This window comes from Leucopleurus acutus (genome assembly GCF_964270905.1).
Source record: "Leucopleurus acutus genome assembly, chromosome: X".
Taxonomy (NCBI): domain Eukaryota; kingdom Metazoa; phylum Chordata; class Mammalia; order Artiodactyla; family Delphinidae; genus Leucopleurus; species Leucopleurus acutus.
In genome coordinates, this window is record NC_139148.1 from 65,308,246 (window position 1) to 65,326,747 (window position 18,502).

General features: G+C 33.8%; 1 protein-coding gene and 1 pseudogene across 11 annotated transcripts in view; one reads left to right on the forward strand and one right to left on the reverse strand.

Moving 5' to 3' along the window:
- Positions 1 to 18,502, reverse strand: part of ATRX (ATRX chromatin remodeler) — a 248,863-nt gene that overhangs the window by 148,405 nt on the left and 81,956 nt on the right. For 7 of the 10 annotated variants that reach the window (XM_082865330.1, XM_082865334.1, XM_082865332.1 and 4 more), the window contains 4 exons: positions 16,289 to 16,398; positions 14,572 to 14,639; positions 11,186 to 14,268; positions 7,832 to 7,904 (listed from right to left, as the gene is read on the reverse strand). In XM_082865330.1, the coding sequence (XP_082721456.1) occupies positions 7,832 to 7,904; positions 11,186 to 14,268; positions 14,572 to 14,639; positions 16,289 to 16,398 (3,334 nt within the window). The remainder of the gene's footprint in view (positions 1 to 7,831; positions 7,905 to 11,185; positions 14,269 to 14,571; positions 14,640 to 16,288; positions 16,399 to 18,502) is intronic. The other 3 variants (XM_082865333.1, XM_082865329.1, XM_082865331.1) reach the window with 2 other exon arrangements.
- LOC309978009 (translation machinery-associated protein 7-like) lies at positions 5,572 to 6,516 on the forward strand (annotated as a pseudogene). The gene is made up of 2 exons: positions 5,572 to 5,580; positions 6,105 to 6,516. The product of its transcript is annotated as a translation machinery-associated protein 7-like (transcript).

Consider the following 18,502-nt stretch of genomic DNA (forward strand, 5'->3'; position numbering starts at 1 on the left):
AAACACAAGCTTTAAATGATACATTAAACAAGATGGACTTAATTGATATTTATAAGACACTCTGTCCAAAAACAACAGAATACACATTTTTCTCAAGTGCTCATGGAACATTCTCCAGGATAGATCATATCTTGGGTCACAAATCAAGCCTTGGTAAATTTAAGAAAATTGAAATTGTATCAAGTACCTTTTCCGACCACAACGCTATTAGACAAGATACCAATTACAGGAAAAGATCTGTAAAAAATACCAACACATGGAGGCTAAACAATACACTACTTAATAACGAAGTGATCACTGAAGAAATCAAAGAGGAAATCAAAAAAATACCAAAAACAAGTGACAATGGAGACACGATGACCCAAAACCTATGGGATGCAGCAAAAGCACTTCTAAGAGGGAAGTTTATAGCAATACAAGCCCACCTTAAGAAACAGGAAACATCTCGAATAAACAACCTAACCTTGCACCTAAAGCAATTAGAGAAAGAAGAACAAAAACACCCCAAAGTTAGCAGAAGGAAAGAAATCATAAAACTCAGATCAAAAATAAATGAAAAAGAAATGAAGGAAATGACAGCAAAGATCAATAAAACTAAAAGCTGGTTCTCTGAGAAGATAAAATAGATAAACCATTAGCCAGACTCATCAAGGAAAAAAGGGAGAAGACTCAATAGAATTAAAAATGAAAACGGAGAAGTAACAAGTGATACTTCAGAAATACAAAGGATCATGAGAGATTACTACAAGCAACTCTATGCCAATAAAATGGACAACCTGGAAGAAACGGACAAATTCTTAGAAATGCACAACCTGCCAAGACTGAATCAGGAAGAAACAGAAAATATGAACAGACCAATCACAAGCACTGAAATTGAAACTGTGATTTAAAATCTTCCAACAAACAAAAGCCCAGGACCAGATGGATTCACAGGCGAATTCTATCAAACATTTAGAGAAGAGCTAACACCTATCCTTCTCAAACTCTTCCAAAATATAACAGAGGGAGGAACACTCCCAAATTCCTTCTACGAGACCACCATCACCCTGATACCAAAACCAGACAAGGATGTCACAAAGAAAGAAAACTACAGGCCAATCACTGATGAACATAGATGCAAAAATCCTCAACAAAATACTAGCAAACAGAATCCAACAGCACATTAAACAGATCATACACCATGATCAAGTGGGGTTTATTCCAGGAATGCAAGGATTCTTCAACATATGCAAATCAATCATTGTGATACACCATATTCACAAATGGAAGGATAAAAAACATATGATCATCTCAATAGATGCAGAGAAAGCTTTTGACAAAATTCAACATCCATTTATGATAAAAACCCTGCAGAAAGTAGGCATAGAGGGAACTTTCCTCAACATAATAAAGGCCATATATGACAAACCCACAGCCAACATTGTCCTCAATGGTGAAAAATTGAAAGCATTCCCACTAAGATCAGGAACAAGACAAGGTTGCCCACTCTCACCACTCTTATTCAACAGTTTTGGAAGTTTTAGCCACAGCAATCAAAGAAAAGGAAATAAAAGGAATCCAAATCGGAAAAGAAGAAGTAAATCTGTCACTATTTGTAGATGACATGATACTATACATAGAGAATCCTAAAGATGCTACCAGAAAACTACTAGAGCTAATCAATGACTTTGGTAAAGTAGCAGGATACAAAATTAATGCACAGAAATCTCTGGCATTCCTATACACTAATGATGAAAAATCTGAAAGTGAAATCAAGAAAACACTCCCATTTACCACTGCAACAAAAAGAATAAAATATCTAGGAATAAACCTACCTAAGGAGACAAAAGACCTGTATGCAGAAAATTATAAGACACTGATGAAAGAAATTAAAGATGATACAAATAGATGGAGAGATATACCATGTTCTTGGATTGGAAGAATCAACATTGTGAAAATGACTCTACTACCCAAAGCAATCTACAGATTCAGTGCAATCCCTATCAAACTACCACTGGCATTTTTCACAGAACTAGAACAAAAAATTTCACAATTTGTATGGAAACACAAAAGACCCCGAATAGCCAAAGCAATCTTGAGAACCAAAAACGAAGCTGGAGGAATCAGGCCCCCTGACTTCAGACTATACTACAAAGCTACAGTAATCAAGACAGTATGGCACTGGCACAAAAACAGAAAGATAGCTCAATGGAACAGGATAGAAAGCCCAGAGATAAACCCACGCACATATGGTCACCTTATCTTTGATAATGGAGGCAGGAATGTACAGCGGAGAAAGGACAACCTCTTCAATAAGTGGTGCTGGGAAAACTAGACAGGTACATGTAAAAGTATGAGATTAGATCACTCCCTAACACCATAAACAAAAATAAGCTCAAAATGGATTAAATACCTAAATGTAAGGCCAGAAACTATCAAACTCTTAGAGGAAAACAAAGGCAGGACACTCTATGACGTAAATCACAGCAAGATTCTTTTTGACCCACCTCCTAGACAAATGGAAATAAAAACAAAAATAAACAAATGGGACTTAATGAAACTTCAAAGCTTTTGCACATCAAAGGAAACCATAAACAAGACCAAAAGACAGCCCTCAGAATGGGAGAAAATATTTGCAAATGAAGCAACCGACAAAGGATTAATCTCCAAAATTTATAAGCAGCTCATGCAGCTTAATAACAAAAAAACAACCAACCCAATTCAAAAATGGGCAGAAGATCTAAATAGACATTTCTCCAAAGAAGATATACAGACTGCCAACAAACACATGAAAGAATGCTCAACATCATTAATCATTAGAGAAATGCAAATCAAAACTACAATGAGATATCACCTCACACCCGTCAGAGTGGCCATCATCAAAGAATCTAGAAACAATAAATGCTGGAGAGGGTGTGGAGAAAAGAGAACCCTCTTGCACTGTTGGTGGGAATGTAAATTGATACAGCCACTGTGGAGAACAGTAAGGTGGTTCCTTAAAAAACTACAAATAGAACTACCATATGACCCAGCAATCCCACTATTGGGCATATACCCTGAGAAAACCTTAATTCAGAAAGAGTCATGTACCAAAATGTTCATTGAAGCTCTATTTACAATAGCCCAGAGATGGAAACAACCTAAGTGTCCATCATCGGATGAATGGATAAAGAAGATGTGGCACATATATACAATGGAATATTACTCAGCCATAAAAAGAAACGAAATTGAGCTATTTATAATGAGTTGGATAGACCTAGAATCTGCCATACAGAGTGAAGTAAGTCAGAAAGAGAGAGACAAATACTGCATGCTAACACATATATATGGAATTTAAGAAAAAAAATGTCATGAAGAACCTAGGAGTAAAACAGGAATAAAGACACAGACCTACTAGAGAATGGACTTGAGGATATGGGGAGGGGCAAGGGTAAGCTGTGACAAAGCGAGAGAGAGGCATGGACATATATACACTACCAAACGTAAGGTAGATAGCTAGTGGGAAGCAGCCGCCTAGCACAGGGAGATCAGCTCGGTGCTCTGTGACCGCCTGAAGTGGTGGGATAGGGAGGGTGGGAGGGAGGGAGACGCAAGAGGGAAGACATATGGGAACATTTGTATATATATATAGCTGATTCATTTTGTTGTAAAGCCGAAACTATCACACCATTGTAAAGCAATTATACTCCAATAAAGATGTTTAAAAAATTAAATTAAATTAAAAATAAAAGAATACCTACACCGAGCTAGTAGGGAAAAAAAATAATCATTTGCATGTTTTCCAGTCTGAAAAGCAAAGTATTACCAAATGATAAAATACTTGGAAAATTTGAAGGCTACGGTGTAGTCCCACAATAATTAAACAGAACTTCTATTAACATTGGGTAATTTCTTTAAGCAATCTCTAAATCAAATTTTGCTTCAATGAAAAAAAATCATTTAGTCCCACTGAGAGAGAAATTATGAGAAAAATTATGCGGTATTTGTAGACCCAACTAAGCATTTTTCAACTACAAAGTAAATACATGTATCTGTGTGGCAGGAGAGGGTATCCATATAAAAACCTCAGCTTTTAAACAAAATTGGAATTAAAAAAAAGAATGCTGATTTAGAAAAAAATGTAGCAATCTATTTCTCTCCTCTTAAAAGCTCAGTTTTAAATATTTTCCACGCCCTGTAAAAATACAAATGAAGAATATTCTTAAAATATTTCTTTTTTGGGAGGAATGGATTCTTCAGTGACTGTTTTAGTATGCAACCCCTAAAGCAAAGCCTGGTTTAATAATCCTCAACACTATCACTGTTGAACTTGAATACACTACCATCTTATGACTGAGGCTAATTCACAGTGCAGGTATTAAAATATAGGACATTAAATATCCTTTCAATGAAAGAACCAATTTCAAACATAACTAACAGGTATTTGAAAGGCAACATTAACATAATGGCACATTCAAATAAATGACTTTAAAATTACGGGTATAATTTAAATAACCTGACAAACTGTTTGATATTATTATTCTCCCTTTCAAAAAGTACATAAAGTCTAAGCTATAAAATTTGAAGTAAATTCTCAGTTATACAAAATTGAAAGTATAAAGTTCGTCCACTATTTAATTTTTTCTAAAAAGCTCAGTCAAAAAATCGTAAAAGTTAACCTGTTATTCAACCTATAATTCTTGTCATTGTTTATTAAATAAATGCAATTAAATAGAAATTACTTTACAAGTTAGACCACTCTATCTCACAACAGCATACATTTACTTTCAAATATGAATGATACTACATAATAGACTAAATACATAATAGACTAAATACACTAAAATAACATAAACTTATTTATTCACACCTACTGAAATATTCAGGACATGACTAAGTTCTTTAAATGACCTCAAAAGCTATTATAACTTTAAAACAGAAAAGATAAATAATGGTGAAATCTGTTGTAAAACTTTCACACACATATATAAGTAAATATGTCATATATAAGTACATATGATTTGGGAATTATTACTTCGTCAATTTTAGAAATATCAAAACTTCTTTGGCTACAAACTAGCCTACATATCTTGGTTCAATCAAATTCTTTCAACTCTCATGAAAAGATGGATTATAATTAAATTAAATGCTTGAACAAGCAAAAAGTTTTACAGAAATTTATTGCATCCAAATAGTTAACCATTTGCATTAATACACTATTTACCTCTCCATAAACATTAACACTGAAAATGTATTATAATACTGCTAAAAAGGCAAAGCATATGAAATTTATACACAGTTACACAATTGTGTACAAATTTATACACAATTACAATATGCTGTCTACCAAAATACATCCTACTCAAAAATGTGAAAGGTAAAAATAATTCCAAGACTTTATCATGATCTGAAAACAAATTTTTAAAAGTTGCTTAGTGCATATTCAAATATGCTCAAGTACGCTGTCTATACCAAAATAATTCAAGAAGGTATTTGTATCCCCATCATTAGATAACCCATGGGTATTAGATACCTCATTGGTATATTGGATATGAAACAAGTTATTAATGGCATATTTTATAAAAGCACACTAAACTGAATATAAAGGAAAACATGCTCAAGGTAAAATTCAATTCTTCTCAAAAGTACTCAACAGGGCTGTATTTTTTAATCACAAATGCAAGATGGAATTAAAGATACCTTTCAATAAAATAATTGCCAGTTACAGAGAGATATGATCAAGTAGCTTAAAAGATAAAAATGATATTTATATTTTGACAAGCTCTAACACAAATAAAAAATTATCATACCTTAATGACACTCATTTGGTGTTTAAATACGAAATTAAGATTCTAACTCATAAGTAAATTAGGATATAGCATGTTTTAAACATTATTAGCCTTTCAATAACATTTGAGGCCTTAAGATTTACAAGAAAGCAAATGGTAGCATAAATAAATGAAGAGGAATTAAAGCATTTTAAAAGAGAATAAAATTTTAAATGCTTTCATAATCTCACTGTGATCATATCATATACTATATAAAATGCCTGATGAATAAAATGTATGCCTTCACCATTCCATTATGGACCCGACCCCGATCCCACAAAATAATTGGATATATATTTTTAATTAAAAAATAAGTAGGTAGGGGGCGGAGAGGGACGGGACCCGGCGGGGGCCAGGCTGAGCGTGCTCGTGTCGCATGCAGGTGGCAAGAAGAAGCCCCTGAAGCAGCCCAAGAAGCAAGCCAAGGAGATGGACAAGATAAGGCATTCAAGCAGAAACAGAAGGAGGAGCAAAAGAAACTCGAGGAGCTAAAAGCGAAGGCCGCGGGGAAAGGCCCCCTGGCAACAGGCGGAATTAAGAAATATGGCAAAAAGTAAGCTGTTCCTTGTGCCTGAGGCAATGATGATCCTTAGTTCCATTCTTGTTTAAACATCTGGATTAAACATCTGGATTCCCTGCCATAACATCTGTTGCCACCTATAGCTAGAATGAAGTGTTGTCTTGGAACCTATTGTACATTTAAGAATAAACTTTTGTAAAAAAAAAAAAATAAGTAGGTAAAGCAGCATCTGAGTCTTTGCATCTGTGATTAAGCTCTATTCAAAAGTGCAAAATAAAATTGTTCATTCACCTTAATAAAAACGCCCTCCTGTTAATTAGGAGAATGCTGATCTTTGAAACAGAAAAATCTATCAGCACCAGCAAGATATAAAACAGCTGGAGTGACAGCTGGCCCCACAGTATTTACCAACTCAAAGTTAATTCCTTACAAAATTATGACACAAAAATTACATGTTTATCTTCATGTTTTCTTAATTATTAGAGTTTACTATTAGGAATAAATGGATGGTTAATACAGTACTATGTAGTAAAACCTCAAGTCTATTATAGATTTTTTGGTGCTAGAATTAATCAGAAAACATTTCATCCAACCCTTTTGTTTTAAAGAACAGAAAATTTTGGCAAAGAGTAGTTAAGTCACTTGCCCACGATCACACAGAAAGGTTAGAACTAGAAGTCAGATATTCTTATCCCCATTATTCCAAAATTCCATCCACTATACCACACTGTCTTCTCGTTGAAGATTATGAGTGTGGGGGATCCTACAGTCCAGGAAGGGTTTAAAAAATATGTAAAAACATTATGGTTATACTCTTTAATACCTTTGTTTTCTTTATTCCTCATTGCTAGAATATGGGTGTATCTTTATTTTTTTTCTTCTCCCAGCTATTCCTTAGTTAAGTCAATCTGTACAGGCTACACTGTTCCCATATAAACCTATTAAGTATTAAAATTAATACTATCATACTGTCTACTTCTATTTTATTTGACAAACTGTGAAAATCTAAATCAGTCTAGATACTTTGCAAATTCATACTTATTTTGAAAGCAATTTCTTAATCTTAAACATCTTAGCAGTCTCTTTTTCACTTTGAACAGGTTTTAATGAATAGGACCACCACACTGGATGGCAATTTAAAACAATAATCAAATATTGAGGAGAGAGATGTCTGTTGTCACCAATTTATTGAGATATGATTTACTTTTACCAATAAAATAATCTGTCAAAATTAAAATATTCTCAAAAAACTATCACTAAATTACAGGGAAACATAAAAATCGACAGTGCTGTATTTATAACACACCCTATGCTAGGTGTGTTACTATTTATATTTCTTTTAAGGTTTCTGAGTTTTAGCCCATTTTCTGGCCTTTCTTTCAAACTTGCAGGAAGACTGTGAGCGAGTCTTTCTAAGGCAGGCACTCCTGGTTTTTAAACCTGCTTGTGGTTCCCTTGCTGCTGTTTGTGCCCACACCTAGGGTGTGTTATAATCTTTTTAAAGTCCTTACAGATGGATTCATACCTATTCTCAGGATCATTGTCATCGTCGTCATCATCCACTGTGACAGGCATTGATTTAGATAAGGCTTCATCTCCTTGAAGGAACAAAAGTGTACTTAAAATTAGCTTTAAATTATCTTTATAAGTAAAACCATGTAAAATAAAACTGAAAGCCAAAAACTTTAAAACAACTAGTGAGTTCTAAAGTATACTCTGGGATCCAAAACATGAATAAAAAGGATTTATAAGGAAAGTACAATGGGGAATTTAAGAAGTGTCAGCAGCAAAATAATAAATAGTTGGATGTTACATATTTCAAAGTTCCTCCCCAGAGCACAAGAATTTTAAAACTCATCCTTCGCAGTAACAAATCTTTTATCATTCACCACCATATTAGCATAAGTTTGTGGCTAAAATAAGCTTTGTAGTGACCCATTTTAAGTTTAAAGTTAACAGATGTCTAATTTTTCCTGTATCATTGAAGAACTTTTTAAAATGCTATTAATACTTGGTAGTACCAAATAATTTTAAAATATACCTGAATTTGTATGGTATCCAGGAGTAGAATCATCCAGAGATATATTCAAGTACAGTAAAACTTACTTCCTTACAAAAAGCAACGTTTCTATCCTTTGATTAAAACTATAAAGAGATTAAGATTTGTGCATTTCATTGTATGTAAATTTTGCCTCAAAAACAAACTTAAACACTGTACTCTAGTTAACACTATATACGCTGAAGTAACCAGGGAGAATTATGTTAATGTTTACCATTTACTTTCAAATGCATCAAAGATTTCAAGGGCATTACACTGAGTGAAAAAAGACAATTTCAAAAGGTTACACACTTCATGATTCCATCTCAAAATAACAAAATTACAGAGATGGAAATCAGATTAACAATCGCCACAGGTTAAGAATAGAGATATGCTAGGGAGTGTGCATAAGGGGTAGCACAAAGGAACTTGTGGTAATGAAAGTTCAGTATCTTGGTTGTCTGTGGTGGTTATATTTACAAAGCTACACGTGATACAAATTTTGCACAGAACTATACTTACACACACACACACAAATGAAGGAGTACATGTAAAACTGGTGAAATCTGAATAAATCTTCAGTTTCCTGGTTCTGAGATTGCACTATAATTATGAAAGATGTTACCATTGGAGGGAAATTAATGAAAGGCATACAAAACCTCCCTGTACATTTTCTTGCAACTTCCTGTGAATTTATAATTATTTCAAAATAAACAGTTAAAAGGGGGGAAAAGTTAGGTACACTGATGGATAGATAGGATATATAGATAAGTATGTGATAAAGCAAATACAGTACAATGTTAACTGTAGAAACTTTTCTGCATATTTAATATTTTTTCATAATAAAATACTGGGGGAAAATATTGGAGAAAAAAATCCCATAAGGAACACAGACACCTACAGGTTCAGGATAGAAATATGCTAAATATAGAAAGGCAATAATAAATCTCACAATATCTTAGCAAACTCACAATAAATACCTCATTCAAACAGACCAATCTTCAAATGAAATATTACTAGTGATATTACCATTGTTCCTCTTTACTACACCTTTGAAAATGTTACCCATCCTTCAAAGTCAAGTTCAAATGCTACCCGTTCTTTTAAGTCTTCCTCCAATGTTTATATTAAGTGGCTCACTTGTTATTTATCACACAGCCCCATTTTAGTTTTATATCTTTCTTCTGGTATTTTTTTTTAAAAATGACTTATCTATATCTATCTTGCTCATTGGACTATAACCTCCTAGGATCGTGTTCTTCATCTTGGTTGGTCATGCCATGCCACAATTTCTAGGAAAATGTTGTACCCTGTAACAGGATACCCAACTATTGCTGAATAAATTGGAATCCTCTAAATTCATGGGAGCAGGGGAGGCTTTTTAAGAGCTCATAAAAACTGTCACCTAAATTAAGTTGGACATATTGGGAGAATAAATAAATTTAGCAACTATTATATTATGTTTTGAATACAAGTCCACAATCTCATACACAATTTGAAAATCCAAAAAGTTCTCAAAATTTAAAGTTTTGTAAGGTGGTGCCAAAGTTCATTTGGCAGCAAAATCTAATCTGAACTGTTTATTCCTCTTACATGTAAACGTTCATATGTTTTGCTGCGGAAATACTAATGTGTTTGATTATGGGGCCTCAGGACCTACTGGGGCTACTATATAATATATGATAACTACTCTATATTACCTTCCTAAAAACAAAAATGTTTAAAATCCTGAAATACATTAAGCCCCAAGAATATCAGGGACTGCGGACCTGTAGTTAAAACAGCCATACAAGCAGAACTCCATCTAGGTATCTGATATAGCAGAGCATTAAAATGAGTATACCATGCATATCCCACTTGGTTTTCAAACCAACTCACTGGAGCTCCAAAAAAGGGATTTAAAGTTTTACTAAAAATCAAGATTCAAGTGAATTCCACTAAAATCCAACTGGGATAAATGGAAAATCACAACAAAAGGAAAGAAAGGAAAAATTTTTAACATTTTGCTTGTGCTGGGAAAACAGTTACATAAGAAATCTACTTTATATTTTAAAATTAATTTTAAGTGTCCCTGGTTAACTGATGGGTTTTACTGACTTAAAAAAAAAGACAATATGACCAACAAGTGTACATTTACTATACAACTGATTTTTTTTAAAGAACTGCCATAATGATAAATATTTTTAATTTTTTTGGGGGGGGGCATATTATTGACCGGTTGACCCAAACCCTAATTGTCCTAGTGCTCTATCTCATCAGGGTAGGGTAATCCACCTACTTTCTGGATTTCTTTCTTCCTCTATTTTGTTAGTGTTAAAAATGGAAATATCTTTTCATGTCATTAGAAAAAAATTGATGAGCATAAGCAAAGGGTTTCAATAAATAAACTTAAATTTTTCTGAGGATTTCATAGGACACAAAGTTACTCTGCCCAATTTAAAAAGTCAGATGAATGGCAAAGCAGTTAAAACTTTCACACACATTATATCCATACCAAGCACTCATCTCCATTACTTGAATAAATATCTACTGAACTACTAGCACCAGTCTGATCTTCCTTCATAAATTACTTTTCATTACTCCAAATAAAAGCATTAAACATTGATAAATTTACCCAACACACTTGGTATAACTGATACAGAATACTAACAATGCTGCAAATACCTCCCAATGATGACCAAAAAATGGAGAAAGAGTTTCTAGTAAATCTCTATAAAGAATTTTTAAATGGTGTTTTCCTAAACAGTAAGTAACCTTGCGTTTGATTGACTTCAGAGAAAATTAAACAATGTAGTTATTCAAGAGGGAGAAAGTACAAATTTTCTATTTATTTTCTCATACCTGAAGATTGACAAAATCCAGTATGTGAAGACAGCACTAAATTTTCAGTCACAGGCTTTATTTTCTGCTCATCACTGCTCCCCTCACCTACAGAATTCTGATCATCATCTCCTATATCAGAAGAAGATGAGGAAGAAATGTCAGCCTGCTTCCTTTTAGTGCTTGTTCTTAGGGAGTTTCTCATTTTCTCCTTCATATTGCCTGCCTTCTTTTTAGCTGAAGCTCTTTGTTTCTTCAGCTTTTTATTATCTTCGGAACTCTCCTCAACATCAGAAGATGATGAGCCATTTTGTACTTCCTTGGTATTTCTCTTTGAATTTAAATTTCTTCTTTCCCTTAATTCGATTCTTTTTGGTCTCTTATCAGAAGAATCACAACCATCTTCTTTCATGGAATATTTCTCAGTATCAGATGATGAACAATCTTGTCTCTTCCTTGAACTCTTTTCAGGTAAGTTGCACCTTTTCTTCTCTCGACTGGATGTTCCATTCTTACTCCTCTTATCTTCGGAAGAATCACAACTATCTCTTTTCCCTGGTAACTTCTCAGCATTATCAGATAATTCATCCTTCTTTTTAGAAGTTTTATCTTTTATTTTTTTACTCTTCTTTTCCCCATCAGTTGTGTCATTCTTACTTTGTTTTATGCCTTTAGGAAAATGACAAATTTCTTCTCCTTCGGGTAATTTCTCAGTGCTATCAGATGATGATTCATACTGTTGTTCCATCTTAATTACTTTTTTCTTCAAGTCTGTAGTTTTCTTTTCTTTTTCTTCAGTTCCCTTTTTGCTCTGCTTGTTATCATCTTCAGAGGATTCATCACTCTGTTCTTTCTTTGGGAACTTCTCAGCAACATCAGATAAGCCACCTTGTACTTTCTTACACATTTTGGTTTTCAGATACTTACTCTTTTCTTTAGTTTCAGCAACCTTTTTGTCTTCTGGAGAATTAAAACTCTCCTCTTTCCCAGAAGAAAGCTTATCAACACCATCTGAGGAAACACTTGGCTGCTGCTTCTTAGAGAGTCGATCTCTCAATTCCATGAGAGTCTTGTCGTTATCAACTATGCCTTCTGCTGAAGAGAAATTCTCTCTCTCTTCTTTCCTTTCAGCATCATCAGATGATCCTTCCTGGGCAGTCCTCAAACTTTTCTGACCTTGATTATCCATTCCTTTTTTGCTGTGTTTTTCATCTTCAGAAGAATCATAATCTTCTTTATTTGGAACTCTTTTTGTTGTTGTTCTGGCAGTCCCGATTTTACTCATACTCTTTATCTCCTTTTCTAATTCTGAGTCATAATTAGAAGATTCAGACTGGTTTTGTCGTTTCTTTTTAGAAATTATAGACCTTTTAGCTGATTTGCCTTTTTTAATATCAAAATCTGAGCCAGAAGTAGAACTTTTTCGTTTCCTTTTTCCTTTATCATCTTTTCCTGTTTGAGTCTTTACATCATACAAAGTCTTCTCATGATTTGTATGAGGTTCATTAATATCAGTATCTGAAGAAGAACTGTGACTCATCCTGGATACTTCTTTGAGGATTGCTAGCATTTCATCAGAATCTGAATTTTGATCCACAGTCTCTGACTGCTTAGATTTAGGCAATTTATTAGGTTTAGGATTATCTATAGCACTGTCAGAAGAATTCCGCTTATCCTTTTTTCTCATTGAAACTGATAGTTTTTGTTTCTCCTTAACGGTGTCATTATTTTCTTCATCTGAATTAAATGTTGTAGGGTTGGTTTCTGTCTGTCGCCTCAAGGGTGTAGTCTTTACACGTGGGGATCTTCGAAGATCAGATTCTTCTGAAAGTAATGGAACTTCACTTTCAACCAAATGCTCATTATCATTCTTTTCCTGTTCAAGTCCACAGTTCTCCAGCTTGGGGTTCAGACAAGAACTTCTATAGCTATCTTTATCTTGTGGAACTTCCTGACAATCAGCACCTTTAATTGGGGAATTAGAAAGGGAAACAGGGGTGAGTTTAACATATAATTCTTTTGTTACTTTAGCTGTTGTTTTTGATTTAATACCTCCTCTGTTGTCTTTTGAAGTAATATTTAATTTTACAGAACTCTCCAGTTCTTGCTCAGTTCCACTGTTGCCATCTCCCTGATAATCTGCTGAACTCTGAACTTCCATAGCAGTCTCAAGATTCTCAAAAATGTCTTCTGGAACTGAGGAAGGAACAGACACAATATCCATGTCTAAGTCTTCAGAAGTGTTAGCAGGTTCATACTGAGGTTCTTCTTTTTTATCAGATTTTTTATGTTCACCACTGGGATTTTTATTTGCTCTTTGTTCCTCTACTGCAACACTCTGATCCACACGCTCACCATCTACCTGCTTTCTTGACAGTTTAGCTTCTGATTTTGAAAAATCCTTCCTTTCCAAAGCACAGAGTTTTTCCCCTTTTCGTACTTTTGTTTCAGACTTAGCATCTATGACTTTATGCTCTTTGGTATTTTTCTCTTTGTTTACAGCATCCAAAGCTCGAATCTCTGAATTCAAATCTTCTTCTAACGCAAGATGAGCTTTCTTAATATCAGCCAACACAGATTTAAAAGTCTTAAGCTGACGTAACTTTGTAGCAGAATTGATTTCTGAATTATCCGTTGCCTGCTTCAAAAACTTAACGTAACTGGAGTTCATGTTGGCAGTAGTCTCAATCAGTTTCTTTGCCTTCTTAATCATCTCCTTGGGCACAATTAGTGCTGAATAAGAGTAGGTTACAGAACCAGAACATGAATCATCTAATTTCTTTTCTTCTCCATTACAATTTGAACTGTTTTTCTTTGGAGAAAATCTGGGTGTATGGTCATATACTTTACTACTCTTTTCATTGTCAACTTTTATCTTCTTCTTATTTTGTTGCAACAACTGTTCTAAGTTTTCAAATACGCTGTTACATGCTGTGACCAAATCCAACAAAGGCTCCGGGTGACAAATGTAGCAAGACCATTGGTTGTTTTCATCCATTATTGTAGACAGCTCCTTTCGACCAAGGTTGCGTAGAATGCATTTCTTGCAGAAGGCATTATGGCAAAAGTCACAACAAATCAAGTTTCCACCTTCTGCACACCATCTGAAATTATTTAAAGATTAAAATATTATTCTGAAATGAAACACATTTTAAACCTTTACAGTATTAAAGCAATTTAAAATTTCCTGGCAGCAATTTTAATAGCAAAGTAATTTTGGTCATTTACTTATTCTTTATTAGAAAATTAAAAGACATAAACCAAGGACTTCATGGAAAAGAACAACCTTTCACGAAAGATATCAATGATGATACTATAAAAAATAGATCTAGTAACAGACTATGTAAGAATTTCACCTCAAAAAGCAGACAACACTGAATTTTAGTTCATCTTGATTTATTACCTACCTACACTGTTCATCCATTCCATCTGAGTCACGGCTAATATCATCACTCATGTAATATTTAAAGCAATTCTATTAAAAAAGAAAAGGGAAAGGGGAAATTTATTCAAAACTGTTAACATTCATAAAGGAGAAAAACTTTATTTTTTAAGTCATTAAAAAAGTACAGGGAATGTGTGTGTGTGTGTGTGTGTCTGTGTGTGTTTGTGTGTGTTTTAGAGAATCAAAGCGATAACACTGTATTACCCCTACGAGTACTTTCCAGACACAGGAATAGCTCAAGAAATTAATTCCTTGAAATAGATTTCCGTATCATCAAGTACCACTTTTCCTTACATAAAAGTTGATAAAAGATTTTGGTAAAGCAAATTTCTGATCTCATATGACTAGCTACCAAAGATCTACATAAAAATGTATTAGATGTTGCTATTAGTTAATAATAATTTACTAGTCATCATATATAAACAGCTACTATGTATAGAGCTGAGCAACAGTATCCTACATTAACCCATATTATCTTTAAATCTCAAATACCTACTGTGCAAGGTAGGAGGTATTACAGCCCAATTTGAGAGAAAAGGCTTTGGTTCATTAATATGTAACTAAATCTCCTAAAGTTATACAACTGAAAGAGGCAAAACTGGTATTCAAATCCAAGTCTGAATGACTTTAAATTCTTTTTCACTGGGACTGGAGAAAAGGGAAGGTTCCATGCCCACTGATGAAAACTACTGATTACTGAAATGGGCTAGGCACAACAGACTGGCCCTTAAAAAAAAAAACCAATCACGTATGTAAGAAAAGAGAAAAGTAATGCACATTACAAATCCAACAATATAAAATTCAGCTGTCACAATTTAAAACTAGAAGCTACAACATGTACCCTAAACAGGCTCCTGGCTGAAATGAATTCAAGGAAAGGAGGACACAAATTACTAAAAGATGGAGTAAATTTAGTACATTTAAGGAGGTCTACATCTACCAAAAATTCATACAAGATCTAGAACTGGAACTCTAATTAAGGAAAGTCTGGTCTGCCCCTGTAATTCAAGGAGGCGTTTTATTGGGAAGCAAACTAACAAAGGATTAATTTTAGCAGTAATATGAGTTAGGGAAATGATAACCTTGATATTATAGATATTTAAAATTAATTCCAAGGTATTACTTGTAAAAAAAGTTTACACAGACTGTTAAAACTATCTTCAATACATATGAAACATTTTTAATTCTATTATCTCCAAATTATGTCAAAACCCTGCTCCACATGGAGAGTTCAGATTTGGGTAATTAGGCTATGTAAGAGGGAATGTTGTAAAACATGTGTGCACACATATATACTCTGCAGTTTCCCAAGACACCACACTCTCCCTCACCTCTGAGCCTTTGAATACCATGTTGCCTCTAGCCTAGAATATGCTGAACCAATCCCACTTTGCCAAGCTAATTCCTATTTATATTTCAGGTACCACCTACATCATCTCCATTATAAAGCCCCCCACCACCCAACTCCAAATTACAAAGGCTTCCTGTGTGTTCCCCAAGTACACAGTAACTCCCCTATCATAGCACTTATTGGGCCTTTCATGTCTGTCTTCCCCACTACATTATATGTCCTCCAATGGCAGAGACCATTTCCGTCTTCATCACTGTGCATCAAAAGTCTGACACATGTTAAGCATTCAAATATTTGTGGAATTAATTATCAACAGATCATTACATACCTTACAAATAAGTACTTGCAGTAAAGGATGTCTATAAATGGAATCTTTTTGAAAATGATTGACCTGTTGTCCACAAGCGGTACAGCTCACAATCCCATGAAGCCCATCTTCTAGGAGAAAGGAGTGACCATTATTCACACATATACACACGTACAAAAAGATATATACTTTAGTCAGCATTTCCCAACATTCGAATTGAAAATTAAATACCTCATAATCCTTGAGAAAATGACATTTTGGACACAAATACAAAGGTTAATAATTTTACAGACTTACTAAAAAAATGACAATCTTGACAAATTGCAGAGCTAATTTGCTCCCTTTTACAGATACAAACCCTGTTTCTTACAACAACTTGATATAACATGAAGAGACTCTATAAAAAAAGTTCTAAAAATAGGGGTCAAGAGCTCTTTTTCATTTTGCTACTGCTTCACAAAGAAATTCAGGATCAGTTCTTAAAGAATGGGGAAGTGAAATATATGGAATAGATTCTTTTGTAACCCTGTACTTAAGTTAGGTATGCCATAAAGTTTTTATTCTCAAAATGGAACTGTCTACACAGATCCTTTCAATATTATGTGAAAACCTGCTAACTTTATATTACCAATTTCCTTCCTAAGAGTCCCTTCAATACTATCCACAATCCCCATTAACCTGCCTTTTTTCTATGTCTATTCCATATCGGCACTGTCTATTATTTCCAAATAACGACAAATAAGATTTGCAGGTATATCTATCTTGACAGCAAAACTTCAGAATGGCTGCGTTTTGACAGAGCCCCATTCCACAGTTTCTGCAGAAAAACAGATGGAAGATAACCTACACAAGAATAAAGGGGACCTCTCCTGCCTCACTCTCGTCCATAGTTCTGCACGGTGCTTCACAATCTGAGCTGAACATTAGAATCAGCCAAAGAATCTTTTAAAAACAGGGACAGCCATTCCCACCCCTAACCCACTGAATGGGGATCTCCTGGACACTTTTTTCTTTTTTAAGTTTTACAGACGACTCTGATGTGCAACCAAGACCTTGATCCAAATAAGATGGTAGATTATGATTCAAAAGAGGCCAGTGAAAATGCCTGCATTCACCAAAAAAAAAAAAAGTGAATGACTTAAAAAAAGAAAAAAAAACTGTCTCTATCCCTAAATAAAAGACAAAACAATAAATACATTTCTCACCTTTTAATTTTCTATTTTGTGTTTTTCTTAGTTTTAAGATCCAAAGCACCATGGACCCAAGCATTATCACAAATATCTTTATTTGCATAAGTTAAAAAAGTTTAACCAAGGTATAAGGGCACCATGATACTTTTCCAGAAAATACAGAGAATTTGAAGACCTACTATATAAGCTGCTAATATTTTCCTTTAAATCATATTCTCCTCCATTAGTTTTGATCTTGAGTATTCATATATTCTGTATTTCTTTTAACATAAATAAATATACAGTGTGCTTTTTCATGTCAAATAATGATTGCATTCATATAAACAAGGTAACAAAAAGCTAGAGTTTGAATGCTCATCCACTGTTAGATAATATTAAGTATCTTCTATGTGCTTTTGCACACATATCACTCAAGAATTTAAAAAAACTAGGTGATCCATTGGAGACTTTCTCCCATCTGTGCACAATGACTCATATAAAGGATATTCATTGCAGTGTTAATTAGCAAATTTGAAAAATCTGAAAATGAAAATTAGAAATAATTTCACATTTGGAAAATGGATAGTGGTTTACTCATACAACTAAATTCTACAGAAGAGCAAAAAGTAAAAAAACTAGATTGTACATTTACTGATATGAATAGATGTCAAAATCAATATTGGATGAGAAATGCTACAAAAGGATATATACAAGATACTACTTTGTATACTTTTAAGTGAAAAATAAATGCTGTAAGAATAAAAATATGTAAAGAAAAATATAAAAACATGCATGGAAACACCACACATGAATACAAACGTCAAATAATCACAACCTGAGGTGTGAAAGGAAGGATATATAGATGAGAGTAGGACTAAACCAATTAGTTTAAGTGAGATCTTATTTAAGTGAGATCTGAAACAAATATTGTAAAATGCTCAAGTGGTACTTTAGTATACATACTTGTTTCTATGCATGCATGTTTTAAATTTTTATTTTTAGCTATGAAATATCTTCATGATTATAATATATATAGTATATAAATGGAAAAGCGGCATTTTCAATT